The following is a 13,102-nucleotide window of genomic DNA, read 5'->3' as shown; positions in this document are numbered from 1 at the left end:
TGGATTAAAGAGACGTTGGGTAATAAGACATTAATACAATCCACATAGTAATCCATCCACTTTTTCTGTCTCCCATTCTCGCTATTCTTCTACCCTCTTCCTTTCGTTGTTTCTCTCTCGCCATCCTCGCACTTACTCCCTCATCTTTCCCTCCTCTCTCCCTCTCCCTCCCTCCTTCCTTCCTCACTCCTTCTTTCAGACCAAAGTGGACCCCCTGGACAATGGTAGTGCTGGAAAAGAGTTGTGTGAGGATGAGGTGGAGCTCGAGGAGGAGTTGCTGGAGGAGGATGAAGATCTGATGTGGAAGGAGTCTAAAGAAGAAGTCAACATCGAGGATGACCTGGAGTACTACCAGGTAGGGAGGAGTTCAGCGCAAGGGGTCTGTTTCAAATGTCACCCTATTCCCTATATAGTGCACTATTTTTGACCAGTGCCCATACGGCTCTGGTCAAAAGAAGTGCACTACTAAAGGGAATAGGGTGCCATTTGGGACGTAGTTACGTTTTTCAGAATTGATTAGGCAAGGTGATGGTTAGTGGTAATAAATCTTAAGTACTCTTGGCCATATATAGTAAGAGGTAAGAATGCATACTAGACACATGCTTACTTATCTATTACAGGGGGGAAAAGCTGAATCAAAACACAAATCTAGTGTATTAAAAAAAAATTGTCTGTCCAGCTATGGAAAACACCACTTACATTTAAAAAAATAAATATACAGATGCCCCCCCATCAACGAATGTATTCATTGCTCTAACTCATCCCTACTACCAGGAGCACATTAAGTTCATCGACAACATGCTCATGGGCTCCGGTGCCTTCGGCAAGAAGATCTCCCTCAGGACCTTCCCCGCTGCCCTCGCCACCCCGGCCCCTGGCCCCAGCCCCTCTGCCCGCTCCTCCTCCCCTGCAGCCGAGCCCAGCTTCGGGGTGTGGAAACCCCCCAAGAAACCTGGCCCGGTCCCCACCCCCGACTACCCCTCGGAGCCTGGCGGTGGTGGCTCAGCAGATGAGTTTGACTACAGGTGAGTCCCCCACCCCCATACTATGTAAAGTGGAACCTGAGCACCTAGGTGGAAAAAAGCGCTATGTTAATACAATCAATTATGAAGTAATTAAGCCTTGTCTGAACCAGAATGGCCCGTAGGCCAGGAGCCGATTTCCTGTTTCTGTAGCTTGAGGCAGCTTTGATGTACAAGTAAACCCCCTGGACAAGATGCTAGTCTATCGCAGGGCTTGGTGGATAAGTGCTATATAAATCCATTCAATTATTATGCATTATTATTAGCTCGTGGGATGCCATGTGTTACTTGGACCCCAGCAAGGCGGGGGAGGAGGATGATTTCGTGGTGGGTTTCTGGAACCCGTCTGAGGAGAACTGTGGGGTGGAGCTGGCAAAACAGTCCATCTCCTACAACCTGCACACGGAGCAGTGCATCGCTGACAAGAGCATCGCTGACTGTGTAGAGGCACTGCTGGGCTGCTACCTCACCAGCTGTGGGGAGAGGGCTGCTCAGATGTACCTCTGCTCACTGGGACTTAAGGTATATACACCACATACACCACCTCTATCTAAAATGAACTTTCATCTCCCCAAGGAGTACATTTTCTTATACACACAGTACTGCTGGATACAAAATAGACACTGTACATTGCACACTCTACATAATACCAACATTCCATGTTACCCTTGTCATACACATTCTCATATTGCCACATAAATACATACATACACTACATTACCAAAAGTATGTGGACACCTGCTCGTCGAACATCTCATTCCAAAATCATGGGCATTAATATGTAGTTGGTCCCCCTTTGTTGCTATAACAGCCTCCACTCTTCTGGGAAGGCTTTCCACTAGGTATTGGAACATTGCTGCGGGGACTTGCTTCCATTCAGCCACAAGAGCATTAGTGAGGTCGGGCACTGATGTTGGGCGATTAGGCCTGGCTCGCAGTCTGCGTTCCAATTCATCCTAAAGGTGTTCGGTGGGGTTAAGGTCAGGGCTATATGCAGGCCAGTCAAGTTCTTCCACACCGCTCACGACAAGCCATTTCTGTATGGACCTCGCAATGTGCACGGGGGCATTGTCATACTGAAACAGGAAGGGCCTTCCCCAAACTGTTGCCACAAAGTTGGAAGCACAGAATTGTCTAGAATGTCATTGTATGCTGTAGCATTCGGGCAAGTAGCGTTCTCCTGGCATCCGCCAAACCCAGATTCTGCCAGATAGTGAAGCGTGATTCATCACTCCAGAGAACGCGTTTCCACTACTCCAGAGTCCAATGGCGGCGAGCTTTACACCACTCCAGCCGATGCTTGGCATTGCACATGGTGATCTTAGGCTTGTGTGCAGCTGCTTGGCCATGGAAACCAATTTCATGAAGCTCCCAATGAACAGTTATTGTGTTGACGTTGCTTCCAGAGGCAGTTTGGAACTTGGTAGGGAGTGTTGCAACCGAAGACAAACTATTTTTACACACTTCAGCACACGGCGTTTCCGTTTTGTGAGCTTGTGTGGCCTACTACTTCGTGTCTGAGCCGTTGTTGCTCCTAGACATTTCCACTTCACAATAACAGCACTTACAGTTGATCGGGGCAGCTCTAGCAGGGCAGAAATCTGTCAAACTGACTTGTTGGAATGATGGCATCCTATGATGGTGCCATGTTGAAAGTCACTGAGCTCTTCAGTAAGGCCATTCAACTGCTAATGTTTGTCTATGGATATTTTGTACACCTGTCAGTAAAGGGTGTGGCTAAAATAACCGAATCCACTAATTTGAAGGGGTGTCCACATACTTTTGTTTATGTAGTGGACTTATGTGTGTATATATATATACAGTACCAGTCAAACGTTTGGACACACCTACTCATTCCAGGGTTTTTCTTTATTTTGTACTATTTTCTACATTGTAGAATAATAGTGAAGACATCAAAACTACGAAATAGCACATATGGAATCATGTAGAAACCAAAAAAGTGTTAAACAAATCAAAATATATTTTATATTTGAGATTCTTCAAATTAGACACCCTTTGCCTGGATGACAGCTTTGCACACTCTTGGCATTCTCTCAACCAGCTTCATGAGGTAGTCACCTGGAATGCATTTCAATTAACAGGTGTGCCTCAGAAATTGCAGCCCAAATAAATGCTTTAGACAAGCAATGAACATTAGACCGGTGGAAATCTGTCCTTTGGTCTGATGAGTCCAAATCTGAGATTTTTGGTTCAAACCACCATGTCTTTGTGAGATGCAGAGTAGGTGACCGGATGATCTCTGCATGTGTGGTTCCCACCATGAAGCATGGAGGAAGAGGTGTGATGGTGTGGGGGTGCTTTGCTGGTGACACTGTCAGTGATTTATTTAGAATTCAAGGTACACTTAACAAGCATGGCTACCACAGCATTCTGCAGCGATACGCCATCCCATCTGGTGTGCGCTTAGTGGGACTATCACTTGTTTTTCAACAGGACTATGACCCAAAACACACCACCAGGGTGTGTAATGGCTATTTGACCAAGAAGGGGAGTGATGGAGTGCTGCATCAGATGACCTGGCCTCCACGATCACCTGACCCCAACCCATTTGAGATGGTTTGGGATGAGTTGGGCCGCAGAGTGAAGGAAAAGCAGTCAACAAGTGCTCAACATATGTGGGAACTCATTCAAGACTGTTGGAAAAGCATTCCTCATAAAGCTGGTTGAGAGAATGCCAAGAGTGTGCTTGTTATCAAGGCAAAGGATTTATTTATTTATTATTTCATAGAAATATCCTATTTTTGTGTTGATGGCTACCCAATGTGGACCTGAAATAGTCAGTGGAATATTTTTTCCAGTTTTTTGCTTTGGAATTTCCATTTAAAAAGCTACAAAATCATTGTAATGTCATTATTTCATAACGCGTTTAATGTAAAAAATATATATATTGAAATCGAACACCGCGGTAATTTTTCAATGATTGTGACTTTGTATTTCAATAACAATGTGAACGGATCAAAACAGGTATTACTGGTGGAGAGGAAGTTCTTCCACTACTATACAAATACTTTTGACCAGCTGATGCAAGCGCACCATTTTTCTTCTGGAAAATTATCCTTTGTAGTTCAATAATAACATCTTTCTCTATCATTGTATCAAACAGGTGTTACCGGTGGAGAGTCGGACTCTGAGGGAGGAGGGCAGAGTCACAGAGGTAGCAAACCTTGACCTCCAATATGGCTGGCTGAAGATCCCGCACCGCTGCATGTTCGACCACCCGGACGCAGAGCGCACCCTCAACCACCTCATCTCCGGCTTCGAGAACTTTGAGAGGAAAATCAGCTACACCTTCCAGAACAAGGCCTACTTGCTGCAGGCGTTCACACACGCCTCCTACCATTATAATACCATTACAGGTTAGAAATATCACAATATTAGGTGAGGACCTAATAATAACACAAGGTGAGGGCCTGTAGTAGCACAGCAACCCAATTCAATTGCAATACAATCATTCCTGAGGGGCTGTGATATCACAACAATACCATTAGCTGAACCATTGTAAAGAAGCAGAAAAAAAACTTTCAATAGTTGATTCCAGCTTGCCTTTAGTATGTCTGCTCAGTTATACTCTTATTTTGTGTCGGCTTAGTATCACTCCTTCCTGCTCTCTTTCTCGTCCCCGCTCTCTCTGTCCCAGATTGTTACCAGCGGCTGGAGTTTCTTGGCGATGCAATTTTAGACTACCTCATAACGAAGCACCTTTATGAAGACCCGCGCCAACACTCTCCCGGCGTGCTCACAGACCTGCGCTCGGCACTCGTCAACAACACTATCTTCGCCTCCCTGGCCGTCCAGTACGACTACCACAAGTACTTCAAGGCTGTGTCGCCCGAGCTGTTCCACGTCATCGACGACTTTGTGCAATTCCAGCTGGAGAAGAAGGAGATGCAAGGCATGGACTCTGAGGTGTGTGTATGGTTAGGTGGTCCATCTCCGGGATTTTGAAGTTGGATTACATCTCAAATGGCACCCTATTCCCTATATAGAGCCCATAGGGCTCTGGTCAAAAGTGGTGCACTATATAGGGAATAGGGTGCCATTTGAGATGCAGCTTTGGTGAAGAAGTTGTTTGTTGTGGTGTATTTATTGGTGCTTGCTGGATGCGAAACAAAAGTTGCATATGTTTGTTTGTCATAGTGGGATGTACATCTGTTGTATTTCTCTTGTTCTACTGCTCGGAATGTCCGCCCATTCCCAATATTCCCAGCACACCCCATGTATATGTTGACCAAGACATTTTTGCAGGGACATAATGATAGCTTTTGGCCTTGCTGATAATTACTAACATTTAAATGTGTTTTGTGGGAAATAATCATGTTTTTTCTGCCCCTATTGCTAATTATTAACAGCCCAAAACATGGGCTGTCAGTTCTTATGAATCTGTTTTATATTTTGTTGAGTTTTGAGAGTTGGATTGGAGTGAGAGCAGTTGGATTTAATTTATTTTGAAATGCCTATCTTGGCAGTGAATCTGGTCTCGTTTGAGGAGTGCTGGTTTTATGCCTAAGGGACAACATTGGATACAGTAAGAGGAAAAACAAATTCAGGAACATTGGTAAATATTTCCCCTTAATAAGCACAACTGGACGACGGGGTCTCCAGAGTGTGCAAAGGTACAGCTGACTACGTTTTTGGGATTAAATTGAATACAGTAACAACTTGAATACAGTTCAATACCTGTATCACTTGTATTCAATACTTCTATTAAACTATTGACGCTTGTCGATTATACATTTGCAATCTTCTATCGATGTAGGCCTACACGTAAAATGAGGTGTGTAATAGATATTTGTCTCAGATTACATTTTCAAAGGAAAATGCTAAATTCACTCTATAGCTAACGTTGACATTTTTCTAAGCGCATTTTCTACTGGATGGATATGATATGAAATAGGGGACAGTGCTCAGTCAGTTATTAGAAAGATGCCACACTACAGCACAGACAATCATTTTGTCCTTTAATCCACTCGAGACAAAATCTTTCTTTTTTTCACCCTAACAAAAACAATTTGTACTTCATCTCTGTTTTTCCACCCTTTCTTTCAGCTGCGGCGGTCAGAGGAAGACGAGGCGAAAGAGGAGGACATTGAGGTCCCCAAGGCAATGGGAGACATCTTTGAGTCGCTAGCCGGAGCAATTTACATGGATAGCAGGATGTCACTGGAGACTGTGTGGCAAGTGTATTATCCAATGATGAGGCCACTTATAGGTAAGGAGGAGAGAAACGGAGAGAGGGAAACTTCGACCACATTTTAGATTTCCTCTTTTCTGATTGTTTGATAGTTCATGCAGGGAGGCTTTTAGTTCCACTGATTTGCAAAATGTAAAGGTTCTCATATTTCTCTGTCCCAGTGATACATCATATTGAGGAGGTAAAAAGATGAGGGTTCGTGTTATAACGCTTTTCTTTTCCCTCGCAGAGAAATTCTCAGCTAATGTCCCTCGCTCTCCGGTGCGGGAGCTGTTGGAGATGGAGCCAGAGACGGCCAAATTCAGGTAAGAATATATATTTTTTTTACACTATTTGTTTACACTTACTTGATTGCAATTAATGTAATCTTTCCCATTCTTTTCTATCCCCTCACCCTCTACCCCATATAGATCCTAAAATTACAAATGCATTGTTTTATACAATATTTTACCATATTTAATCCGTTTCTAGAATGAACGTTTTTCTGGTTGTTTTGCTAGGATGCCATTGTTCCTCTAGTGTCATTTATGTAATTATTTGCCCTCCCCTTCAGCCCTGCAGAGAGGACGTACGACGGGAAGGTCCGTGTGACGGTGGAGGTCGTAGGCAAGGGCAAGTTTAAAGGCGTGGGCCGCAGCTACCGGATCGCCAAGTCTGCCGCCGCGCGCCGGGCTCTGCGCAGCCTCAAAGCCAACCAACCTCAGGTCCCGAACAACTGAGGTTCACACGCTAACTAGCTAGCTACTGATGCTAGCAACTGACACTAGCTACCTACAACTGTTACTAGCCGGTAGCCACTGATGCTAGCTACTGACGCTAACCAGTAGTTACCGGTGCTAGCGATTGATGATAGTTACCAATACAGCGCAAAATTAACCCTGTATCTCCAGCGCACAACGGCGCAGCCAGGGAACGTTCTGTAGAGACCTGGGGAAGTCCCAACACAACAAGAGAGCTGATCTGGTCGTAACGGATTTTACGTTGGATGTTTTTTTGCGCAAACACAATCTTTACTTTCCTTTTCTGCTTTGTGTAATCACAAGAGTGCTTTATTAACATATAGCAAAGTGTTAAAAAGGGAAAAAAGTCAGGTCTCGCTTTGTTTATTTTTTATGTTTGCTTTGTGTCAGTGAGATATGAGGCTTATGCTTATTATGAGTAGTTTTAGATTGTACATAGATGGTTCAAATCAAACGTGTAAATCAAAAAACGCTAAACTCCTCAGTCTGTGCACTAGTGCCAGTTTTGAAGTGTTTTTTAAAACGCTATGGCTAAGAACATGGCAAGCAGAGGCCAGACCACCGACGAAATAGACCATTGGGGCCCACCTCTGTCTGAACTCGCTTGAGATGGTATTCTTAGGATGCGTCTCAAATGGCACCCTTTCCCCTATATACGACCCTATGGGCCCTGGTCAAAAGTAGTGCACTATATAGGGAATAGGGTACCATTAGGAATGCAGCGTCAGTCATTATTGCACTTATTCCATTACGGTCTGTTGTGTTGAGAATTGTGTGGTCGGATGGACACAAATACTATACGTAACAATATCTATAAATTTATGATGAAATATAAATATTATTTGCCTTACATACTAAGGCCCTTCCTCGTATCCTGAAAAAAATGATAGAAAGTCAACATACCCAGTTACTGTAATTTAAAAATAGATTTTAAACAGCATTTGAGGATGCATGTTCATGTAGCTTATGTATTAATAACCATGGCAACTGGAGGGCTTATATAAACATTATAAATATATCAATATATCTAAAGTGAAAGAAATGATATGTTTACTATGACATAAGTCGAAACTTTGGTTTCAAGTATGTCTTTTGATACTAAGATTGATAATGTTCCTTTTGATGGTCATTTTTTTTTTGCATTTAGTTATGTCTCTCTATTGGCTGAGTTGTTTCGTTTTTGAAAATATTATGAAAAAGAAGACATCACCCAGGTAATATGCTGCAGATTTTGTATGAATTGGACACTTCTGTAAGGCACAGAGCACCTTTTAAGTACAGTCTTTAGGACACACAGACAACGTTGTTCTTCAACAGAATTGCGGTTCACACATCCCTTCACTTACCAAAGCTTATGCAGATGTGGCGCTACAGGGTTGCACATGTGAGTTCCTAGGGATATGGATACCAGCCTTTTTGTTTTATTATTTAGTTCAAACACATTGTGACTTCATAGCTTCGTAGACTAAATGTTTTTATTTTCTCTCAAAAATGTCATTAGGCCCTCTTCACTTGAATACCTCAGTTGATTGCATGCAATTTTTTTGGGTGCCATGATTTTTTTTTCGTTTTAAGCTTGAATTTTTCATCCTTTTTGCACTGTACCTACAATACCTCTTTATTTGACCTTTGAAATCTGTCAGTCGGTTTGATTGACCAGTTTTAGCAGCCGTCAAGCTGTAGAGGTTTAGCTTCGTTGTTGTCATAGTTTTTTCCCTCTCCCCTCTTTTTATTTAATGCTTGAAGATTTGGTGGGGTTAAACCAGAGGGTATTCTCATTCTGCACATACATAGGCCTAAAGTAATGTGTTTAGTCTCTGTTGAGCATCAATCCTCTTCAAATGAAAAAGAAATGAATTAGCAATGGTCCGAGGAGGGTTCCATCTGTACTGTAGCTTGTTGAGGTAAGCCGATTGCACTCTCAATCTCTCTCTCACCTTGTGTGGCCAGCCTAGTCTTACTGTAGGTTGAAGACTCTTAGGATTCTAGATTTCCAGATCCTAAGATTCTAGATTCTAAGATAATTTCTCACTCTACTCTCAACTCACTTGAAAATGGCATTCCTCACAGCTGTTTCATTCCTTAAACTGTACACCCGTGTTGTCCTAAAACATTGGGTGTGCAAGAAACGTAATTAAGCTCTTTCAAATGATTAACTTAGTAGTGCCCAAAGTGAATGAATGAATGAATTAGGAGGTTTGTGGTGCATTTTATGGTGTTATATTTCATATATATATCATGGATGCTTCCGACGCTTTCCGTCAGTATGGCAACTTGGGCAAATGTATGGCTAAGTCATAAAATCCTACCGTAGGTACACTACCTCAGAAGACACTGCACTCTGATCATTGCCAGTCACAATGTCTTGTTATATATATATCAATACAAATGAACTGTTTTTCCTGGACACAACTGCAATTTGACAAATATCAATTGCAGTGATATATACTGTAGTCTTTTTACTGTGATATCCGTACCTTGAAAAATGAAATCTATCTATATACATATACACATGTATAAACTCACGTAATTCTTTGCAAAGAGGCAACATTCCCACAGAGCTACTTGTATCTATTTGATGATGACGAATATTTTTGACAGCCGAATAACGCAAACTAAAACGGTTGCCTTTCGACTTATAGTATCCTGACTAATCAAGTGAATTCTGCAACTCTTGTCACTCGAGGGAACCTTGCCTACAGTAGCCGCAACGAGCCTAGTACTGTTTGTTCATAGTGGGTATGTGTGTATGCATGCAATATTATTACTTAACATGGTGCCCTACAATGTCATTTGGTTTCTGAACTTTGGAATACCCATGTAAATATGCTACATTTATACATTATTGATAACAGCATTCAGAAGTTGTGTGTGTATGTGACTAGAAGGAAGGCTTAACTAAATGACAGTGGTGTATATTATATTATAACATTGTTATTATATATATTAATATTCTGACAGTTTATTTTATAACATAATTTGACATCAGATGTCATCGTATAGAGTGCAATCTGGATTTACACTCTCAAGCAGCAGTTATGTGACCTCGTTAAGCATTCGTTATGTGGTGAAATTTGGTCTAAAGTGTACATTGGTTCCCCCCCAAGGAGGGGGACTTCATCACAATAAGCATCAAGCATCGGACTGGAGATTGGAGCTTCAGGCACTACCAGGCACACTGTCTCTCTCCAACACTCAGTCAGTCTAAAGAACTACAGCTAATGTAACATTCACCTGTATATGTTTTGGTTTGTTCTGTTATGTGTTCCGGAATTTCAAAGCGTGCGTGCGCACACACAAATGTTTTATTTGGGGTGATGACTTTAAAATAATATATAATCACTCATATGGTGCCACATCCATTGTCTTTTTTTCACTGATGAAAATACACAATTAAGAAATGATCATTCAAGCCAGATGTTGCAGCATGATCAATTTCCAACAACCTGAGTGTTGTATTAGTAAAGGTGTTTGATGGAAGTGTAGTTATAAGGTAGTCCTCAATCGTTTGCGGACTGGCAATGGATTATTGTTTTTTTTGTTTGCTTTTTGTACATGTAGCACAATTTAGCATTGCACTTGGGCGCCATACTTTACCTCATGTCAGAGAAAGAGTCAAAGCGTTTATATGATGCTGCCGTTATGTGAAGAGGAGGAACAACTTGTGGTTTAGACTTTGCTGCTGTTTTGATTGCTGGTATTTTACTGTATTTAAAGGGTCAGACACAGAGATCTGACTGCCGATGTGTACATGGCACCTCTGCCCAGTGTCAGCAGTTACGTTTTTGTTGTTCACCTAAAACTGTTTTATCTCTGGTTTGCTTTGTTTAAATACTCCAGGACACAAAGTGACGGTAGCTAGTTTGGCTTGTGCCTGCTGTAGCTAATGCAAGCTGCGCTAATGTTGCTAGCTAGCTAGAATGCGTAGTAAGCCCTTGTTCATACTAACCAGATGGCCACAACTAGATAACTAGCAACATTATATTTGAATCACACTGGATACGTTTTTGAATGAAGCATCTTACTAGATCGTTAGCTTGGTTAAGCATTTAGTGCATTGTGCTGCACTTACCACCCCATTCGTTTTATATGAAATGTGTGTGACTGCCAAACTCAGTTAGCCTGCTAACATTAGCTAACTAATGAGCAGGTGCACATGATCAAACTGAATCTAACAAAAAAATAATTCAAGCACAAAACTCCTTAGCTAGATGTAGAAGATGTAAAGACTTGTTCTAGAAAAAAATGAATTATGCAGCTTTATTAGTTTCAGCAATTGTGACGAAAAGGGGGGTGGATTACATCAGAAGAGTCCCCTATTTTTTTCTGTACAAATAACTCACTTCTATCAGCTCCTCCACGTGGGGGTCGTACTCTCTGATTGGCTCAAAGTCAAGTTGTCGGCCACTGACGAGCATTGTGGTTCTACAAGTAGAAACGACAAGGTTCGTCTGTACCAGGTCGGGACACAGCAGGGGCGTCTTTTGTTCTAGCAAGAGAGGGAACGGCCTCCTACGGCACTAGTGCCTATCGGCAGTCAGATTTCTCTGTGTGTCTGTACCATAAGAAGCGATGGATGGGAAAGATACGATGTGCCTACAGCAGGATACCATCTGATGAATACACTAGTAAAGAAGTAAAAGATCTCTGCGATAGGACGGGGGGCTAAAATGTATGTGTTGTGTATACATCGATGTCCTGCCCTAAATGTTATTCTTTGAATATTGAATTGTAATGTAACTCACAAACCTCCATGTCCTCCGATAGGCATGACTTGAATTATGTTTAGTCAACTATTTACCCCCTTTGAGTTAGATTACATTTAACTAGTTCCACATGAGTAGTGCATGTCCAGTAGAAAGATGTACCCCCCCCCTTTATTTTGTGTATTGTACTATTATGATTTCAATCAACAACAAGCTTTTCCCAGCCCCTATACATTTGTAAACAAGGTCTGCTACATTGGACATGGAGTAAAATAACTTCATAATCAGATGTGCTCTTTACAGCAGCAAGTTGCTCTAGTGGATGGGGAGTCTTGACAGACAGTGACTTTTGGGAATGAACTTGTGAGAATGTAATTGTCACCAAACAGCGGAACACCAGCAGAATACAACAGAATGGAATGGAACAGATTTGATGATGTATTGATTTCAGTATGGGGAAATATGGGCCAACACAACTTGCAGCGGAATTTTAAGGGACATTGAAAATAATACCAACTTCTCACTCATACTGTAATACTGTGCTGCAGTGGTTTGCAGTCCGCACCTTATGGATCACAATTACCTTTATTATTATTTTTAGTTTTTGTTACATTTTTGTAATTGTTGCCGAGTATATCTACAATAAAGATATGATATGGTCATTCATTCTGGTATAACACTCTGGGTATGTTATTATGAGTTTCCCCCGCTTTTTTTGTGACGCTTTCAATGTTTGGTGTGCAATTTCATATACTTGAGTTTAGTATTCTTCTGTGATTTCATGTGCCAGATTTCCAAAGAGGACAATTCAAATCAAATAGTCATCTAGTTTAACCCATAAACACTTGGGAGGAGACATGTCCAGGCAGAGATGACCAAGAGTGGCCTCAACATTCCCCGAACTGAGTGATATGCAGGACATTTGTCAACGGCCTATGCTCCTTATAGGAGCCAAGGGCTTAAGTCAGTTTCACGATTAAGATTACAAATTACACTCTATGAAATCTATGTTTACCTTCCAGTTCAGCGGTCAGTCCAGTATTTAATAGTAAGGTTTGCTGTGTGTCTAAGTGGGGTTTCCCATGTTGCTGTGTGTGTAAATGGGTGTTGCTGTGCGTGTGTGTTAGTGGGCGCTGGTGGTGACCTCAGTACTCCAGCCCAGCTTTGTGAACCGCTCTACCCACCCTTTATGGCCACTGAGAGGCTTCAGTCAAGCCCCTCTCCCAAACCACCCACCCTACCCCCTCTCCCATTTTATCACATCAAGGCCTATGGAATAGATGAAGTATAGGTATTAAGTATATGCTTGTCTGAGTGTACTTTTACACTCTCTCCGGGCTCTTTACGGAGTTGTGTGTTCAGTTTTTGTGCTTACACATGGCCCTGATTGCCAAGCTGAAGGAAGAAATAGTGGTTTATCCT

The 13,102-nt window shown here is 42.1% G+C and overlaps 1 protein-coding gene across 4 annotated transcripts in view; it reads left to right on the top strand.

Annotated features, from left to right (window-relative positions):
- dicer1 (dicer 1, ribonuclease type III) overlaps positions 1–12,346 on the top strand; it is a 48,539-nt gene extending 36,193 nt beyond the window's left edge. For 3 of the 4 annotated variants that reach the window (XM_014195045.2, XM_014195065.2, XM_014195054.2), the window contains 8 exons: positions 200–355; positions 775–1,025; positions 1,289–1,544; positions 4,147–4,399; positions 4,681–4,949; positions 6,090–6,252; positions 6,464–6,539; positions 6,788–12,346. In XM_014195045.2, coding sequence (XP_014050520.1) covers positions 200–355; positions 775–1,025; positions 1,289–1,544; positions 4,147–4,399; positions 4,681–4,949; positions 6,090–6,252; positions 6,464–6,539; positions 6,788–6,953 — 1,590 coding nt within the window. In that variant the 3' untranslated portion in view covers positions 6,954–12,346. Of the gene's footprint in view, positions 1–199; positions 356–774; positions 1,026–1,288; positions 1,545–4,146; positions 4,422–4,680; positions 4,950–6,089; positions 6,253–6,463; positions 6,540–6,787 lie in introns of those variants that run through there. The other variant, XM_014195073.2, reaches the window with a different exon arrangement.
- The last annotated feature ends 756 nt before the right edge of the window (positions 12,347–13,102 follow it).

This window comes from Salmo salar, chromosome ssa01, assembly GCF_905237065.1.
Source record: "Salmo salar chromosome ssa01, Ssal_v3.1, whole genome shotgun sequence".
Classification (NCBI taxonomy): Eukaryota; Metazoa; Chordata; class Actinopteri; order Salmoniformes; family Salmonidae; genus Salmo; species Salmo salar.
The sequence above is the reverse complement of the archived record's forward strand: the minus strand, read 5'-3'. Positions and strand labels throughout refer to the sequence as shown.